The 19,127-nt window shown below is 52.9% G+C and overlaps 2 protein-coding genes across 6 annotated transcripts in view; one reads left to right on the forward strand and one right to left on the reverse strand.

The window, feature by feature from the left end:
• The first annotated feature begins 6,986 nt into the window (after positions 1-6,986).
• Positions 6,987-12,462, forward strand: Mad2l2 (mitotic arrest deficient 2 like 2). 4 transcript variants are annotated; one of them, XM_029562707.1, is made up of 10 exons: positions 6,987-7,109; positions 7,356-7,467; positions 7,550-7,668; positions 9,034-9,135; positions 9,317-9,388; positions 10,190-10,290; positions 10,993-11,087; positions 11,320-11,393; positions 11,876-11,968; positions 12,124-12,462. In XM_029562707.1, exons 2-10 carry the CDS (start codon positions 7,428-7,430, stop codon positions 12,163-12,165), a joined length of 738 nt encoding a protein of 245 aa, XP_029418567.1. In that variant the 5' UTR covers positions 6,987-7,109; positions 7,356-7,427; the 3' UTR covers positions 12,166-12,462. The 4 variants fall into 4 exon arrangements, with proteins under 4 accessions (XP_029418567.1, XP_017653195.1, XP_029418568.1 ...); XM_029562708.1 differs by having other exon boundaries at positions 7,007-7,125; XM_029562710.1 differs by having other exon boundaries at positions 7,028-7,109; positions 7,417-7,467.
• A 98-nt stretch (positions 12,463-12,560) lies between these two features.
• LOC103732819 (F-box only protein 6) overlaps positions 12,561-19,127 on the reverse strand; it is a 7,400-nt gene continuing 833 nt past the window's right edge. The window contains exons 2-6 of one of the 2 annotated variants that reach the window (XM_008831551.2): positions 16,931-17,226; positions 14,594-14,720; positions 13,995-14,090; positions 13,109-13,244; positions 12,605-12,965 (exon numbers count right to left, since the gene is read on the reverse strand). In XM_008831551.2, coding sequence (XP_008829773.1) covers positions 12,747-12,965; positions 13,109-13,244; positions 13,995-14,090; positions 14,594-14,720; positions 16,931-17,189 — 837 coding nt within the window. In that variant the 5' untranslated portion in view covers positions 17,190-17,226 and the 3' untranslated portion in view covers positions 12,605-12,746. Of the gene's footprint in view, positions 12,966-13,108; positions 13,245-13,994; positions 14,091-14,593; positions 14,721-16,930; positions 17,227-19,127 lie in introns of both variants that reach the window. The other variant, XM_008831544.2, reaches the window with a different exon arrangement.

Genomic DNA, 19,127 nt, shown 5'->3' on the forward strand with positions numbered 1-19,127 from the left:
AGCTGCGGCCGCGTCTGGCTGGGCAGGGGACCGCCGGTCCCCAAAAGGATTATTCCGCCGAGGCTGTCAAATGGGACGGAAGAAATGCCCGCGGCGGGGAAGGCGGGACCGGGGCGGCGGGGCCTTTGTAGCAGGAGAAAGTGCACCGCGTGGGGGAGGTTCTCAGAGAAGCCGCTTTCACTGTGGGGTTGCACCAACTCACCTGGGCACCCAGGACGCACTTGTGCCCCCTTTCCCTGCAGGATAAGGCGACCCCTCCAACACACCACCCAAACATACCCCACACGTCTAACACACAGAGACACACCCAACATACACATACTACCCACACACCACATACACACCGCCTCACACACACATACACACACAACACACCCCACACATATATATATACCACACACTACACATACACACTCCTCAACCCATACACATACACCACATATATATTACACACCCCCTCAGCCCACACATACACACCACACACTCCCCAACTCTCACCACCACACATACACATACACCACAGACACACATACACACACACATACACACACACACACACACATACACACACACACACACACACACACACACACACAGAGGTGTCCCAGGCTGGCTTGGTACTCCTCAGCACAGCCCAATGGGGACAAAGCCAGCCCTAGGGGCAGCTCATTGATCACCCTGCAGGATGCCTTGTCCCAACAACCCTAGGAGCCCAGGAATGCTGGGTTATGGGTCCCATGGCCCCCATAACTCACAACTGGGTCAGCAGGGCCATGGACACTGTGAAGATCAAAGACTAATGGGGCGAACCCAGCACGGAAAGTTTGGAGGCTTCCGTTTCATCTGTTTCTTTCTTTGTAGTGTGATAAATTATGGCTTAGAGGTTTGGGAACATGGCTCTGCATGAGACAAGATGCATGGGCTCCTCCTCTGGTGCTATAACAGGACCTTGGGCAAGCTGCCTATATTCTGAGTTCCTAGTTAGGGAACTCTTAGGGTTCAAGGCATCACTGCAGGTGCTTGTGTAAGAAGACAGTGTTCCCAAGGTCCCAGCCCACCCGAGAAGCTCTAGGGAAATTAGGGCCATTGTTAATATGATATGGTTACATTATGGGCACAGGATGGCTTGGTGAAAACACTGGTGCTTAGTGACTGGAAGGTTCCCAATCACTGCTTCTCTGAGTACCTTTCTTTTTTCTTTCTTTCTTTTTGTTTTTGGTCTTTTTGAGACAGGGTCTCCCTGTAGCTCCAGCTGGCCTGGAACTCACTCTGTAGACTGGGCTGGCTCTGAATTCACAGAGCTCCACCTGCCTCTGCATCCCGAGTGCTGGGATTAAAGGCATGCACCACTATGCCCAGATTCCTATGTACCTATTGAACACCTTCCATGCACTGGCCAGGCTGAGGCCAGTTGAGGATCCTGCTCTGTCGAGTTTGCATTCTAATGAAGCAAACAAGATGCACAAGTCAGTTAAGTATATACGTCTGGCAGTCATTAGCACCATGAAAAATAACGAACACACAGGACAAAGTAGAAAGGGGAAGGGTTGTCGTTTGTTGTTGTTGTTGTTGTTTTTTGATTGGTTTCTTATTTTATGTGTATGAATGTGTTGCTTGCATGTATGTAAGTATGTAAGCACACCATATTGTGCAATGCCCATGGAAGTCAGAAAAGGGAGTGGATCCCCTGGAATTGGAGTTACCGACAGTTGTTAGCTTCCATGTTGGTGCTGGGAGCTGAACCCAGGTCCTCTAGATGAGCTGCTAGTACTCTTAACAGCTGAGCCATCTTTCCAGCCCCTGCCCTCCGTTTTCAGACAGCATCTCACTCTATAGCCCTGTCTGGACTGGAACTTGCTATGTGGACCAGGTCAGCCTGTGTCGACTTTTTTATAGATTACTTTTTATTTTATATGTATGACTATATTGCCTGCATGTGTGTGTTGTACAATGTCTGACGAAGTCAGAAGAGGGCATTGGAGTCCCCTAGAACTAGAGTTAACAGACAGTTCTTAGCTGCCATGTGGGTGCTTGGAATCAAACCTGGCTCCACTGCAAGAGCAACCACTACTCTTAACCACGAGCCATCTCTTCAGCTGTGTGTAGACTTTTTAAAAAAAATATTTTATTTATTATTTTTATTTTATGTGTATGAGTGTATTGCCTGCATGTATGTGAGTGGACCCGTCTCGTGCAGTGCCTGTGGAGGACAGAAGAGGGCTTCAGATTCCCCTGGAACTAGAGTTACAGATGGTTGCCAACTGCTATGTGGGTGCTGGGAACCAAACTGGGGTTCTCCGCAGGAGCAGGCAGTGAGTGCTCTTAACTACTAAGCCATCTTTAGCCCTGTAAATTAAAAAAAAATTCTTCTTACATTTTTAAAAATTTTGGTGTGTGTGTGTGTGTGTGTGCACATGTATACAACTTCAGGAGTGGGTTCTCTTTCACCATCTGGGTCCAGGAGATTGAACACTCAGGTCCTCATCAGGCTAGGCAGCAAGTGTCTTTACATGTTGAACCATCTCCCCAGTCCTGTGTAGATCTTAATATTACTGCCTTATGGCCATTAATTGATCATTTATGTACCAAGCATTCACAAATATTTCATTTACCCAGTCACATAGATTTTTGCTTTATTTTAATTAATTTATTTCAGAGACAGGCTCTCACTGTGTAACTCTGACTGGTTTAGAACTTGTAGCAATCCTCTTACCTCTGTCTCCCAAGTACTAGGACTAGAGGTATGTGCCACCATGCCAAGCTAACTCTATGGACTGGGGTCTACATTTTCCCTTTTCACAGATGAGCAGGCTGAGGCTGAAAGAAGGGAGGGTCTCCTGGCAGGATAGGCGGTGGGACTGAGGGGAGAAGCATCAGGTACATACAGAGCGCGTCCCATAAATGTGGTGGGTTGTGGGAGGTCCAGTCCACACCCTGGCTGTGAGACAGGGTCTCCCTGTAGCCTCAGCTGTCCTGGAACTCACTATGTAGACCAAGCTGGACTTGAACTCACAGAGATCCGCCTGCCTGTGCCTCCCGAGAGTGGGGATTAAAGGCCTGCGCCACCTTTGAAAGCAGCAGTCTCTAGGTGCCTGCAGCCTGAAGCAGGTTTTCTTTTTTGTTTGTTTGGGTCTTTTTTTTTTTTGGATACAGGGTCTCCCTGTACCCTCACTGTCCCAGAACTCTCGATGTAGACCAGGCTGGCCTCGAGCTCACAAAGATCCGCCTGCCTCTGCCTCCCAAGTGCTGGGATTAAAGGCGTGCGCCACCACGCCCGGCTAGAAACCTTTCTTACACAGCCCAAGCCCACCTGCCTAGGGGTGGCACCACCCTCAGCGGGCTGGGCTCTTCCGCATCAATCAACAATCAAGAAAATTCCCCACAGATATGGCCACAGGTCCATCTGATCTAGGTAGTCCCTCAGTTGGGATTCTTTCCCCAGGCATATATGACTGGGTTTGTGTGAAGTTGACAGACTCTAACAATGACATTGCTCTCATTGAGAACCTGAGTTGGCCAGGCATTGGATGGGGTGCTAAATGGAAAGAATGAACCAGAATGAACCAGACCAGGTCCCTTCTCAGGGGGTATGCCAACCAGCTGGGCCCCTGAGCACACCAGGCTCTATGTGGTTCTCTCTCTGTGTCTTTCCCCTCCCCCGTGTGTTTGTTGTCCTGAGAACTTTGGGCAGAATTAGATGGATACATGGTGTTCATTTATTTTATTTTTACATTTTTTTTGTGCTTTTGTCTGTGTGTATGTCTTGGGGGGGGGCATGTGAAGGTGTGTGTGTGTGTGTGTGTGTGTGTGTGTGTGTGTGTGTGTGTCAGAGGGTAACTTGAAGCATTCAGTTCTCTGTTTCCACTATGTGGTCCTGGGCATGAAACTCAGGTATGAAGCTTGGTGGCAAGCACCTTCATCTGCTGAACCACACTTTTTTTTTTTAATTTTATTTGTTTATTTAGTTAATTTTATGTGTATGAGTGTTATGCCTGCATATGTGTAAGTACACCCATGTTGAGCAGTGCCTGTGGAAGATAGAAGAGGGCGTCAGATCCCCTGGAACTGGAATATGGACAGTTGTTAGCTGCCATGTGGGTGCTGGGATTTGAACCCAGGTCTTCTGCAGGAATAGCCAGTACTCTTAACCCCTGAGCCATTTCCCAGCCCCCAGCCTCCTTAGTTTACATATGGGAAATCTGAGGTCAGGGAAGTGGCCTGGTGTTATGGGTGACTAATAGGTATGGCCTGGAAGCCAAGAGAACTTTGCCTCCAGGGGTATATAGGAGTGGTCCAGAGTCTCATTCATCTGCCTGTACACAGATCTAACGGAACGTTGGTCTAACTACTCATCACTACACCCAACTCCCAGATGCCTTCAAGCCCACACTTATATATACTCTTCTCATGGGAGGGGATAAATAACAAGCCAGAGAAGGAATTAAGCTGGGAATGTGAGCAAAGCAGTTCTTAAAATGCAGACCTAGGAAAACTGTGTCCCAATCCTCCAGGGGCCCTATTAAACTCTGATTGTCCAGCTGCCCCAACTTACATGATGAGGGCAGCCATGTAGCAGGGTTCTGCTCTTTAACAAGCTCCCCAGGGACTGGGATACCTCTAGACAGTGTGGGAACTTGTCTGTATTCTGTAAAATGTCAACACTTAACCCTAAGGAATAGCTGCTTTGGTTTCTGGAACTGATGACACTCTGGCAGCACATGTTGGGCACAGCAACCCTTCTCAAGACGTGGGGACCCTGCCAACATCATGCCACATTTGACAAGGCTCTTTCTACACAGAGCCAGTTGGGCAGCCCATTGGCTTGTAGACCAGAGCTCAGTGACTTGAGGAAAGCCAGGGTTCTTCTTTGCACCCCCACCCCCAGGCTGTTGAAGCAGCTTTTTTCATTAGTAATAGGCCTTGGTGGGGGATGGGGGGCGGCGACTGGCAGGGGGCTGAGGCAGTATGGGACCAGCTGGAGATTTGTGCCATCAGTTCTGTGACGCGCCTGGCTTTTCATTTTAATCATATCAGCATGATGGATGGCCAGAGGACCCAGATTATGTTATTGAGTTACTTCATTATGTTTTTGAATTTCCATTTGTTGGGAGACTTTTTCAGTTATTTGCATGTTTTTCTCCATAATGACAGTATGTAAGACGGCAGCTGGGAAGGAAGGGTGGATGTTGAGGAGTGTGTGTGTGTGTGTGTGTGTGTGTGTGTGTGTGTGAACGGGAACAGGTCCCTGGGGGTCAGCAATGAAGACAAAAGGAAAATTACTCCCAAGAGATATTTAAATGGAAACAGGGAAAGCAAGCTGAAAATAATAATAATAAAAGTGTAAGTGCCAGCCCAGCAAAGACCAGGCTTGCACTGTTCTGCTGAAGGATTTCCCTGGGTGTTCTAAGCAAACACACAGTGAGTAAATTGAGTAAAACAACGGTCAATGAAGTGTCTGGACCCGAAAGATGTTTCTATAGCTAGTCTCCTGCCCACAGAGGTGATCACAAGAAGTAATGTGAGATAGGGGGGCTAGGGGCTGGAGAGATGGCTAGGTGGTTAAGAGCACTGAAGATCAGGGTTCAATTCCCAGCACCCACGTGGTGGCTGACAACTGTTCGTAGCTCCAGTTCCAGGGGATCCGACCCCCTCTTCTGTCCTCTGAGGGCACTACATGACACAGGTGCACATATATATATGTACAGGCATAACACTCATACACAAATAAATAAAAATAGAGAGGCTGTAAATTAGTTGAATCCCTACACAGAGTGGGAGTAAGCATCAAATCTGGGTTTATTTATTATTATTATTATTATTATTATTATTATTTTGAGGCAGGGTCTATGTAGCTCTGGCTGATCTGGAATTCCCTATGTAGACCAGGCTGGCTTCCAATTCAGAGATTCACCTGCCTCTGCGTCCTCAGTGCCGGAACTACAGGTGTGCAACACCATGCAGAGCTGGGTTTATATTACAGCTGTGTGCCTTTTGGTGAATGAAGAAACACCTCTGGGCCTGTTTTACCAGCTATAGCTCAGGGCTGAAATCAGGGTTTGTCAAATACTAAATGATCTATCCATGGAGGTAATTCTATAATATTAATACGACCTTCAGCCCTTTTGGCTCCTCAGGACTTGAGTTGGTGCCTCTGCAGGACCCTGGAGCTGGACTTTTTTGCTTGCTTCCTCCCCCAGCTGTGTGAGCTCAGACAGGTTTCTTTACTTCTCTGAGCCTCATTAGGGTCCCCTGCAGAAAGACAAGCAGGAACTGCCACATGAGTATTCTGAGGATTTGGTGAGCGAGATAACCCACAGACACTTAGCCCAGTGCCTGGCTCTCTGCTGCAGTTTAGGAGAGTCAGCTGTGATGAAGAAGTCAAGGCGTTAATCCCAGCATTCGGGAAGCAGAGGCAAGTGGATCTCCTGTGAGATCGAGGCCAGCTTGGTCTACATAGTGAGTTCCAGGTCTGCTGGGGCTACAGGGAGACCTTGTCTCAAAAAGACCAAAAAAAAAATGAAGCCAGGGGAAGCGTCATTGGCTTGGGAGGTCCAGCCGGGCTACCCTTGAGCTCCGGGTGGGGGCGGGGCTTCTCTCCCTTCCCTGTGCCCGCCCCCAAGCCTGCGGATTCGCTTTCGGTTGGACTGGCTGTGAGTCGAGGCATAGAGACTCTGGACCGGCAGATGTCGCTGCCCTAGGGCCCCAGCTGTGCCGTGCACTTGGCCCCGAGAGGCAACTCCTACCCCCCCTTCCGGGCCTCCTAAAGAGAACTACCACGGAGGGGAACACGCACTGCGGTCAGGTGTGGAGGCCGCAGTCATCTTTAAGTGACGCCCACCTGAAATCGAAAGGAAGCCTTAGCTCAGGGTGCTGAGATCCCTGTCACGGAGGCGGGGCTCCGCCTCTCCAAGGCCCCGCCTCCGCCCAGGCCCCGCCTCTCCTTTACAGTGCGAGGTCCTGGTTGGACAGCTCAGAGGGTGGGCGTGGCCTACGGCGGCACTAGGACCGCGGGGCCGTGGCGGTGGTTACGGAGGCCGGGGGGCTGCCCGGGAGGGGCGTGGGGCCCCGGCCCGTGGCTCCGGGCGCTGGGGTCGGAATTCGAACTCAAGGCAGGAGCCGCAGCGGGTACCGGGGTGGGGGCGGGGAGAGGGCGGGATTTCCGCCGAGAGGGATCCGGCCGCACAGGGGGCGGGGCCTCTGGCGTGTGGGGCCCGGGGAACCTGGTTACCCGGAGTACCTGGTTACCCAGACCGCTTCCCCGCTTACCGGGAACACCCGCGCTTACCTGGAGTCCCCCACTTACCCGGAGTTCCCCCGCTTACCCAGACCTCCCCCCCCGCCTCCCCGTTTACCAGGAGTCCCCGGTTACCCAGAGCCCCCGCTTACCTGGAGCCCCCTCCGTGCCCCCCGCCCCAGGTGGCCGAAGGATGACCACGCTCACGCGCCAGGACCTCAACTTTGGCCAAGGTAGGGAGGCTGGACTTGCACATGGAGGTGGGGGGGTGTCCCTGCCCCAGGTCCAGCCCATCACACGGTGTCTCCTCCACAGTGGTGGCCGACGTGCTCTGCGAGTTCTTGGAGGTGGCGGTGCACCTGATCCTCTATGTGCGCGAGGTCTACCCGGTGGGCATCTTCCAGAAACGCAAGAAGTACAACGTGCCGGTGCAGGTGAGTCTCGGGGCCGAGCGGGGGCTCAGAGGCCGCTGGAGGGGGATTTTTAAGATCTTTTTTTTAGGGCCAGGTGTCGTGGTGCAGAGGGAGGCGGATCTCTGTAAAATGGAGGCCAGCCTGGTCTACATAGTGAGTTCCGAGGCAGCTGGGGCCACAGGGAGACCCTGTCTCAAAAACAAAAATCATTTTTTTTTAAAACCTGTAAGCCCCCTCATTGCTCAGCAGACCCTGATAGGCAGGCAGCCTCCCACCGCCTGAGCTCAGAAGGGTACCTACCCCTGGGTAGGGACCGCTGGATTAGAGTTGTCTAAGGTATGGTTTAAGACTCCTGAAGTAGGAACCTTGGTTGGGGAGAAGATTCCCTAGCACCCAGCACTTTCTCTCTTGCCTCACTTTCTCTAAATTCTAAAAAGTAGAGTTTTGGTAGTTGTTTTTTTTTTTTTTTTTTTTTTTTTTTTTGAGCCGGTCTCCCTGTAGCCACAACTAGCCTGGAACTTGGTATGTAGACTAGATTGGTCTCAGACTCACAGAGATCTGCCTGCCTCTGCCTCCTGAGTGCCAGGATTAAAGGTGTGCACCACCATCCCTGGCTGATTTAAATTTTGGGTGTATGTGCCTGTTTCTATGAGTCAGTGTTGGTTGTGTGGGTGCCCTTGGAGGCTGGAAGAGGACATCAGATCCCTCAGAGCTAGAGTTCCAGGTGATAGTGAGCCCGGGTACTGGTCCTCAGGATTGAGCAGCATGTAACCTAGACTGGGCCCGAACTTGTATTTATTATTTTTTTTCACGTGTATGAGTGTATTGCCTGCATGTAGGTGCAGTGCCCGAGGAAGTGTGTAGAGGGTGTCGGATCCCCTGGAAATGGAGTTACCGATGGTTGTTAGCTGCCCTGTGGGTGCTGGGAATCGAACCTGGGTCTTCTTCGAGAACAGCCAGTGCTTTTAACTGCTGAGCCATCTCTTCAGTCTGTTAATTAACTTTAAAAGGCTGAACAGTAAATACACTGCTCTGCCCTCAGTCCCTAGAAGTACATTCTCCATTGTAGGTACTCAGTCAACATTTGAACAGATGACTCTGAAGCCAGGCGTGGTGGCACATGCCTTTAGTCCCAGCACTCAGAAGGCAGAGGCAGGCAGATCTGAGTTCAAGGCCAGCCTGGTCTTACATAGTGAATTCTAGGCCAGCTGGGAGACCCTGTCTCAAAAACAAAACAAAAAAACCAAAAAAGGAGTGAATAGATGACTGAATTCTGGGAGGTGGTAGATGCTTACAGAATAGACGGGGAAAGTCAAAGAAGCACCCACTAAGCACCCTCCATGCACTAGGAGCTTACTTATCTCATTTTATCCTCATCTTTATGAGATCTTCACAGACGACATCATTAAAGCTCAGAGAAATTCAGTCATTTGCCCAAGACCACACAGCCCCTTAATGTCAAATGATAGTGCTGAGACCAGTGCTTATGTGAGTGGCTCTCTACTGGATAAATTCAGTTCTTAGCTCTGTGATAAGTTGGGTCTCTTGGGAAGAAAGCGCTGGGTAACTGCTGGCTTCTTTCCAAAGGCCAGCAGTTGTGTGTGGGGGGGGATTGGTGGTTCTTCCATCTGTGCCTTGGGCCTCAACAGCCCTGTGGGGTTGTGTACAGATGTCCTGCCATCCGGAGCTGAACCAGTATATTCAGGACACGTTGCACTGCGTCAAACCACTCCTGGAAAAGGTGAGGACCCAGCCACCCTTCCTCCAACCTGTTCCTCCACACTCCTGGACTGACTCTGAGATGGGGTGATGATCGGATTGTGGGGAGTCCCATGATTTTAACACTCCAGGAGCCTCACTCTGGAGGTGTGGCCCGAATTCTCTCTGGGTCTCCTGCACATGAGACAAACCATATAATATATATTTTGTGAGTTTATTAACTTACAAAGTAATGAGTACCCAGTGCCTAGCCCGGAGCCACCGCCACTCAGAGCCCGCTTTATCAGACCGTGCCACGCCCATAGCCCCCTTTGCTCACACCTCCGGGGCCAGCGATCTTGCTCCAGGTCCACAGGGAGTCAGTCAATTCTGTCTTTGAGTTGCTGCCCTGGCTGCGAGTTTCCTATACCATCACATTCTACCAGGGACTCCTGGCTTCCATCCCAAGATGGCTCCCAGCCCTCCTTCCTACTTCCCGCTCAAGTCAGGCCTCGCCCATTTGTAAAACAGAAGGCCACCCCCAGACTGCCCTGGAGGGTTCTGGGCTCTTCTCCCCACCATGCCCTATCCCATCCCTCCTCGTTCTGTCTGGGCTGGGCTTTCTAGGTTTTTTTCTTCTGTCTTGGCCTGGTCTGAGCCTTCCTGGGGGACTTCCATGGGAACCAGGCATCTTCGCCTCCTGGTCTGAACCATTCATGCTTCAGAGCATCTTGCAAGCTGTACTTCTCAAACCTGCTTGCTGAGGAGGGCTCTTGAGTACCCTGCTCCTCGTCTTCTGGGGCCAGTGTCACAGCTCTGGAGTGGGGGTTCCCTGTGCTTGCAGAACGATGTGGAAAAAGTGGTTGTGGTGATTTTGGATAAGGAACACCGGCCAGTGGAGAAGTTTGTCTTCGAGATCACTCAGCCACCCTTACTGTCCATCAGGTGAGCTGTCGCCCATCCTTGACTGTAGTCTCTCTCAGGGACCCCTCTGCCCATCCCCACACTGGCTTGGTAAAGAGAAATGGGAGGACTGGCTATCAGCAGCTGAACCACTCTGGCTACATACCTCTGTGAATGTGACACGGTCACCCTCCTGTCACACCTGGAATATTTTGGCAGTGGTGAATGTTAGTCCCAGCCTTACTTACTGTGCAGATAGGGAAACCAAGGTCCAGAAAGGTGACCTGTGCCCCCCACCCTGAGTGTTACCCAGTAATTGCAGAGCCCAAGACATACACAGACTGACTGTCTGGACTTCTCAGTCAAGTGCCCAGTCTACAGGTAGCTGGAAGTTGATTGTGGTGACTGTGGTGCCCGCAGTAACTGCCCAGCCACTTGCTTCCTGTGCTGAGGTCAGGGCATCAGAGTCAGGCACAGCCCATGCTCTGGCTGTGTGGCCTCAGAAAAGCCCTTTCACCTCCTGGCTTGGGGTCCTGGGGTACACAGAAGCTTGAGGTGTGTCCCCTGGCTAGCTGAACATTAGAATCACCTAAGGAGGCCCTCTGCACCCTCTCCCCGTGTGCCTGGGGTGGGGCTGGCCTGACCCTTTCAGGCACTAGAGGCTTCGCCCAAACTGCTTTCAAAGTGGACTGTGCTGGTGGAGGGCAGCATGGAACTGGATAGGAGTCCCTTTTCCATTCCCAGCTCAGACTCCCTGCTGTCCCATGTGGAGCAGCTGCTACGAGCCTTCATCCTGAAGATCAGTGTGTGTGATGCCGTCCTGGACCACAACCCACCAGGTGTGCTGCCCCTTGATTTGCTGTCTTCTCGGACCCTATTTGGCCATACTGAGCTGCCTCTCTTCCTCCCTGCCCTTCAGCACCCCAAGAGTCCACCTCCTCCAGGAACCTCCGATTGACTCTACTTGGCTTCAGTCTCTTGTTGACTGTGCCTGTTTTTGTACTTGGCTACACTTTACATCCTGGGGTGGTGCCGCCCAGCCTTGGCCTTCACCAAGCTCTCCTCCTGCAGGCTGTACCTTCACAGTCCTGGTTCACACGAGAGAAGCTGCCACTCGAAACATGGAGAAGATCCAGGTCATCAAGGTGAGAGGCATGTGTGTGCACACGTGAATCTAAGGCATGTGTATGTATGTGTGCGTGTGTATGTATGCAGGGAGGAAGCTGCTGGTGGAAGGCACAGTTCCAGGGACAAGGTACCACCTGTGGCTGGTACCCTTTGCTGCTTAAGGCAGCAGTACCTCGCACCCAGGTGGTTCTCCTGTGTGTTAACACATTGGAGCGTGCCTGGGTGAGAGAGGACCCCAGATGGAGCCAGATGTTAGGCAGCTGGTTCACCCTGGCTCTTCTGAAGTGGGATTCCCTAGGGAGGTGCCCTTACCCTCTGGTTTAAGAATCCTTTTAGGGCCACCTGGGGCCTGCAGGTCAGTTGGGTTCCTAGTCTCCCCCATGAATGTGTGTAGCCAGCAGCTTCTAGGAATTCGGGGACCCAGCCCTGGAGAAGAGGGGTAGAGTGAGGGCAGGCCAGACTATGGCGCCTTCCAACCCTCACCTGGCCCCTTGCCTAGGACTTCCCTTGGATCCTGGCGGACGAGCAGGATGTCCACATGCATGATCCCCGGCTGATACCTCTAAAAACCATGACGTCGGACATTTTAAAGGTGAGCTATGAGACAGAGGAAGCTTTATTTAGGAGATGCATGGAGGTGGTGCCCAGAGGAGAGACTGAGGGGCTTCTCTACCCCTGCCCCCACCTCTGGGCCTTCCCAGTGGGTACCCTGAAGCCCATGACCGAGGCTGCTTCTTTCTTTCCTAGATGCAGCTCTATGTGGAAGAGAGAGCTCATAAAAGCAGCTGAGGGTGTGCCTGTGCCTGCTGCCTAATGCCCAGCTGTCAGATTCTGGGGCCACAGCCCAGGGCAGTGCTGCAGGGCCCCAACTCCAAGTGCTCTTATTGCCTTGACACGTGGCTGCCTCTCGGGTCGGGCTGCTTAGCCCCCCTTGCCTCTTGAGGCAGCCTCTCCAGGAGGGCAGGGAGGGATGCTGGGACAGACTGCCAGTTTTCAGCAGCCTTCTGGGGCTCAGCCTGCCGACACCATCCATCTCAAATACTGTGCTGTGAGTTGTCAATAAAAGTGCCCAGAGGGCTGACCGTACTGTCATTAACTGGAGTGGAGGGGCAGGTGCAGCCAAGTTGCCCTGGGAGTGGCTGCTTCTCCATCCGATTCAGGAACCCCATCTGTAAACACCAGGCTGGCTTTACTGAAAACATTTATTACAACAAAATGTCAGATCTGTATGACTGTAAATTAGCAGGAGTTGGTAGGTCTGCCCAAGGTTGTACTGGGACAGGTGCTGGTACGGCTCAGCCCTTGCCTGGAAGTTCTCTTGAGCAGACCCCAGCAGGGGAGGACGGATTGCTCTCAGGTGATGTCTGATATCAGGACTTGTGGAAGGGCCCCTGGGTGTCTTCCTCTTGTCCCTGCATCGGCAGGGCGCTGGCAGAGGCGGGCTTCTTGGCTGTCCTGTGGCTGATGATGATGCTGCTGTTGGTGACACGGGGCCCATACCAGCCTGCCCAGAACTGGGTGTCCTTGCCACCGTGTTGAAAGAGGATGTGGCGAACCCCTGGAGGGTAGTTGGAGAAGGTGTGGGAGACCTGGGGAGAGGAGAGGAAGTGATCACTGAGAGAATAGAGAGGTGGGGTGAGCCCTCCACTACAGGAAACCATCCCTGGTCCCTGGTTTGCTGCCAGTCTAGCTCTGGGAGGAGTGAGTGGTGGGCAAGCAGGCAGGGCCTCACCTCTGTCCATGCAGCATCGTTCCACTGTTCAATGGTCACAGGTGGAGGCTCAAAGGAGGCCAAGACAATGTAGTCAGCTGAGGCTAGGTGTACCCGGAGGTGGTAGGTACAGCCACAGTCTGCTCTGGCGGCAAACCTGGGGAGGGTGGGGCAGGAGGCCACTGAAGGCCTGTTCTGGGGACAGCTTCTTTCTGCTACACCCCTCTAGCCATTAATGTCTAGAAGGCTTGGCACTCCCAATACCCCTGTGCTCCTGGGAATTATCTATTCACATGTGGCCTCAGTTTTGCCACCTGAGAAAGGGAAAAAGCAAAAGGCTTTCTAAAAAAGACCTGGTCTGCCTGTGCCCCGTCACCCATATGTTTCAGGGGATGGCAGCTGGTGTGACAGGCTAGCCCACAGCTCACCCCTGTTCATCTCAGCCACCCTGTAAGCCTTGCCCCTGTACCCTCACAGCGGTGGCCCCAGACTCTTATGCGCATAGTTAGGTGCACAGAGGGGGAACACAAGCATGTTGTGGGCAGGTGCTTGGCTTGGAGCTTAGTGGTAGAGTGAAGGCTTATCATGAGAGAGGCCCTGGGCTCCATTCTAACTACCAAAGAAATAAATACGAAAGAGATAGGAATAATCAGAGGAAAGGGTTGCAGAGACACTGCATAAGAAGTGTGAGTTTCCACCAAGTCCAGGGAGGGCTGTGACGACTCCTCAGCAAGCCTCAGTTTCCCATCTACAAACATGGCTGCTATATTGCACAGTCAGAGAAGAGGGAACTTGGGGTGGGGGGAGAGTCCTGGAGGGGCCCCTGCAACTCTAGGGGCAGCCCTTACCTAAGGACACTGTGGTGTCTCTAATCCCGAGGGTGGGAACACAGGCACAGGCCACTCACCAGTCCTTAACCACGATATCAGGCCGGAATGTGTCCAACAGCTCCTCCCAGTAGCCCTCAGCTTTGAGGTCCACCATCTGGGACTTGAGGCACATGCTGGGGGCAGAGGACAAGGCTTGCATGGCAAGTATTCTAGGCATGACTTTCCCTTGCCAGGCTGGGGCAGCCCCTATGGGCTCAGGCAGTAGCTCAAGGAACCCAGGTAACCCCAGGACAGGCCCTGGCTGGAGCTCCCCAGGCTGACCCGAGGAAACGCATGAGGGAGTTAGAACCACTTTTTCCTGGGTGGTATTTGATCCCAGCCCTATGGGACACCAGGGAGTGTGGCTGTGACTCTGGCTCCTGGATCAGGGCTCCCTTAGACACCTGACTCAACTGCTCAGTGGCCTTCTGGTCACTTGAAACCCATCTCTCCAACTGCCGGGCACCCACCATCCAAGTTTATTGCTCCTGGAAGCCACAGACTGCATGTCCCCCTCCCTAAGCTTCCAGGATCAGAACCGCCCAGCCCTCCTACCCCTACCCTGCTTTGCAGAGCGGTGGGCAAAAGTCTCCTGACTCTCTATGCTCAGCATAGCCTGCTGGGTTCCAGCTCTTACTCAAAGGAGGTGACAAAGTACTTCTTGACTTTGGGATCAGGAAAGTTTGTGCCATGGTCCCCAGGGAGACTCTCCACCTTCCATCCATTTCCCTGGCTGGAGTCGATCCGCCACCATCTCATGTCCTCTGGGAAAAAAAGTGCGGGTGAGCCCCTGTAGCTGCTGTTATTTGCAGTGCTGGGATGGAACCCACAGCTGTTTATTCCAACACTAGCCCCAGCCCCAGCCACATGTGTGTACATCTAAACTCTAAGCCCCCATCTGCTCCTGGGAGACTTCAAGGGTGGTTAGATTGGTGGTTAGGGTTTGCTTGGGCTCAAAGGGTTAGTCAACTTGTTTCTCTTGGAATGTGCTGTGCACCCCACCAGTCTAAGGGCACCTCCTCTGTGTCTTGCTGTCCTTCATATCACACTTAACCTGGGACTCCCTCCTATTCTGCCCAAACAATATGATCAAAAATTCTGGAGCAAACCTCACTTCCATTTGGCTTGGGGCCCCCACACCCACATTTCAGTCCTTAGAGATGGATGGGAGTTCTTCCCAACATGGCCCCACACCGGATTCCCCACGTCCTGGAGGGGAGAGACTCTGGCTAACTATGTAAACCCAGATTTGTGGGGCTGATGGTATGCACTGTTCCAAAGTGACCAGATGTCCCCTGCCTGGGTGGGTGCAGTAAGGGTGCATGGGTGCCTCTGGGCTGGTGACTGAAGGTCCCGTGGTCATGGAGGGAGAGGGTTCAGGTTTAGGGGTTCCTCCCTGCAGACTGAGCAGAGTTGACCTGGGAAAGAACTAGTGCTACCAAGGCAGCCCAGAACGGTCCCCAGGTAGCTCTGCCCTTCTATTCACTGTTTCCCCAGAAGCCACGCTGTTCCTGTGCGTTCTGGGGGTTCCCCAACAGAAAGCCAAAGGGATAAGAGAATTTCAGGAGCTAGGCCAGCACAAGCTAAGGCCTGCAGATCTGAGCACGTCTGGACTGACCATGGCTACACACAAGGCCTTGTAAAAGGCAAAGTGTAGGGTGACTCCCTGAGGTTCCCTGAGCTGTGCTAGTGGCCTGGTTGGGAGGCTCTGTTGGGGCCTGAGCATCCCAGCAGCAGGACAGTCCTCTGAGGCTGGTGGTTGTAGATCTGAGCAAGTCACCCTTAAGGGCCTGAAGTGCCCTATATAGCAAAAGCAGCTGCTCCCATGGTTTGCCTACCTCCCAGGAGCTCAGTGAGGACAGAGAAAGGACAGCAGACATGTGAAGTGCACAGACAGGGCCTCTTAATGACCACTGTACCCTGCTAGGAGCTAGAAGAGTGGTATGTAGGAGATGCTGAATGAGTAAGGGAAAAGCCAGCAAATATGAGAGAGTGTTATAGACCCGAAGCAGGAACTCTGACCATGAGGGCAGCGTTCTCAATTCTCTGTCCCTCTGTATCGCAGGGTATCAGGAGGTTAAGCCATCAGTCACATCTGTACAGCTCCAGAGAGTGCCTGGATGGACACTGGGTAGCCTAGACTGAAGTACAGAGGGGAGGGGGCTCTGCAGTGTGCCTATCCACGGCTGCTGAGCACCTGCTGTGTAAGGGCCCCAACTCGACGCTGTGCAGAGTGGCCCACAGGATCCATTAGGCCCTGGACTTTGAAATATGTAGCGGGGGAAAAAAAGATATATAAGGCCACTCTAGGTTCTAAGACGTGGTCTAGGGCCATGGTGACTGACCAGAGACCCTGTCTTTAGATGAGGGGGTTAGGCCCAGTTCGGTAGTGCACGGCTTTAATCCCAGCACTTGGGAGGCAGAGGCAGGTGGATTTCTGTGAGATCCAGGCTAGCCTGGTCTACATAGCAAGTTCCAGGCCAGATGGGGCTACAGGGAGACATCTCAAAAAGACAAAAACAAACAAAACAAAAACCAAATAAGCATGGGAGCTGGTTAAAAGCACACGGTTAAGAGCACCAGTTGCTCTGGCAGAGGACCAGCGTTCGCTTCCCAGCACCTACATGGTGGCTGACAACTGTAACTCCAGTTCCAGAGGAATTTGATGCCCTCTTCTGACCTCTGTGGGCATTGCACAACATGGGTGCACTTACATGCATGAAGCAATACATTCATATGCATTAAAAAAAATTCTTAGAGGAAGGGGTCAACCCAGGGGCTGGTAAGATGGTTCGGTAGGTAGAGGCACTTGCTGCCAAGCCTATTGACATGAATTTGAGTCCTGGAACCCATGGAAGGGGAGAACAGATTTCTGCAAGCTGTGCTCTGAACTCCACACATAGGTCCTGGGTTCAAGAAGGAAGGACCAGCTTCCAGGGTCGTCTCCACCCAGCACCAGCCCCACCCAGCCCACCTTCGCCACATGGGTTACGCAGGAGGTTCCTGCGGAGTCTGCACAGGAAGTAGAAGATCTTCCAGTCTGCCACGGGCTGGTCCCAGTCCTTGGTGATGAAGCCCTCTCGAAGGCTCTTGCGCTTCCAGAGGGTCACCACATCGATGAGGTCTCGCCAGAGGCTGCAGACCGGGCGGCAGTTAAGCAGCAGCTCTTGGGCTGGCACGTGGGTGAACAGCTCCAGGAGGATGTTCTCGGGCAGCTCATTGATGCTGACCATGGTGGCGGCAGTGGGGTGGGGGAGCAAGCTCCCAGGCCTGTCGGGGGGAACAGTGGCAGTGAGCCCCGAGTAATCCCCAAGGCCTGACCCCTCTGCTCCCTGTGGGGCCTGGCACATGCTAGTCAGGTATTCTACCACTGAGCTAAAACTCAGCAAGGAAGCCCTGGTTGGGGGGGTGGTCCACTGGGGTAGGGACAAGAGCATTCCGAGTAGAGCAATAAAAAGAGTAGGGTGTGGTGGCTTGGGCTGATACTCTTCAGTACTTAGGAGGCTAAGGCAGGAGGATAGCCTGGGCTACATAGTAAGTTCCAGGTCAGGTGAGCCTGGGCTACATAGTGAGAACTGTCTCACAAAATCAAACAAAACCACTGCCACAACATGAAAGCTTTTGAAACAAATTCTTTGCTGTGCTGGGAAGGAAACCAGGGCCTCATGTCTGCAACTGTCCTACCACTGAGCTACATCCCCAGCCCCTTAACTGAAGTCCTTAATGACAGAGCTGGGTGCATTGGTCCGTGCCTGTGGAATTGCTTGAGCCCAGAAGTTCCAGGCCTGTTTGGGCAGCAAAGCAAAAGAGAAACTCATTTCAAAAAAGGAACATTTTTAAAGTGCCTTCCCCCACTGGAAAACAGCTGCTTAGGATCTGGGTGTGGTGGCATAAGCCTGGGATCCCAACACTTGGGAGGAAAAGCAGTTAGGAAGTTCAAAGCTAGCCCTGGCTACATTAAAAGCTGTCTCTACACCCCTGCCCCTGATGCAATTGCTTCGATTTGGAGCCAGTTGGCCAGGTGAGCCGGTGAGACTCTGCCAAGCCACTCCGTTGTCTGCCAGCTGTGTGTTGGTGGCGGTCTCAAGCTAGGAACTCAGTTGTAACACATTTTGCTTCATCCTCAACCTCACTTCACTCCCTCACTTTGGAAGCCCAATGAGATGCTACTCAGAGGAACTGCACAGCTGGGGCTGGGTTGCCTTAAGTGTGAGTACTGAGAGCACTGGAAAGACCTGCTCAGGGTGTGTTGGGGGGTGGGGGAGGGGCTGGCACTCAGACGGGTTTATCTGTTTAAGCTTGGGGGAGAATGTTCTAAACAGAAACTTGTTTCTGAGTTTCCAGAGGCTTGACCAGAAAAGGGCACTTGTCACAGAACACAAGGGGGTGGACCCCACACTGGCCCTTGTCCTGGGGGAGTGCTGACCATGTCAGGGAAGAGGCAGACCACCAGGAACTGAGCCCTGTTTAAATGCTTTGCTGGGGGATGGTGGTTGAGTACACACAGTGCGCCCCGGTCTTTCAACTATAAACAGTTCTGAAAATGAGACATCGGTGGCAGCTCCTGTAATTCCAGCGACTAGCAGAGACAAGCAAGAAGATAAAAGATGGGGCCCAGCCTGGTCAACCTGGTGAGACTCTGTCTCAAAATAAAAAGTAAACAAGGTTGGGGGATGTGGCTCATTTGGCAGAGTTCTGGCCTGGCAGGCATGAAGTCTCTGGGTTCCAGCCCCTGCGTGGAATAAACCGGGTGTGGAGGTGCACACCTGTAATCCCAGCGTTTGGGGGGAGGGGGTGTTGCTGGGGCTGTAACTCGGTGGTAGTGCCTGCCTCGCACGCGGGAGGCCCTGGGTTCCATCCCCAGAACCAACCAACCAAAATGCAAGAGAACTATGTCCATTAAAAAATTCTGGCAACTTCTAAACGCAGCCTAGACCTACCAGTAAGTCCCGGGCCGGTTCAGCCGGGCCCTGGTGGCACCCCACGCCGTTCAGGGTGCGCCCGGGTGGAACGGTCCCCGCGCACCCCGGCCGCCTCCAGCCCCCACCCGGCGGGCCGGTCACGCGCGCGACCCTCCCCCGCCCCGCGGCCCTTTGCACGGAGCCCAGCCGGTGTCGCCAGCGTCCCCGTCCTCGGGTAGCAGGCCCGGTGTCCGGGGATGTAGCGTCCGG

The sequence above is a fragment of the Nannospalax galili genome, unplaced genomic scaffold (genome assembly GCF_000622305.1).
Source record: "Nannospalax galili isolate Female #2095 unplaced genomic scaffold, S.galili_v1.0 scaffold870, whole genome shotgun sequence".
In the NCBI taxonomy this organism is placed as follows: domain Eukaryota; kingdom Metazoa; phylum Chordata; class Mammalia; order Rodentia; family Spalacidae; genus Nannospalax; species Nannospalax galili.

What these genes read in the sequence shown, in the direction of transcription:
- Mad2l2 (XM_029562707.1), top strand. Translation starts at nt 7,428, where the DNA reads ATGACCACGCTCACGCGCCAGGACCTCAACTTTGGCCAAG. An exon ending in GGACCTCAACTTTGGCCAAG is followed by an intron (nt 7,468 to 7,549) that starts GTAGGGAGGCTG and finishes TCTCCTCCACAG; the next exon opens with TGGTGGCCGACGTGCTCTGC. An exon ending in CCACCCTTACTGTCCATCAG is followed by an intron (nt 10,291 to 10,992) that starts GTGAGCTGTCGC and finishes TTCCATTCCCAG; the next exon opens with CTCAGACTCCCTGCTGTCCC.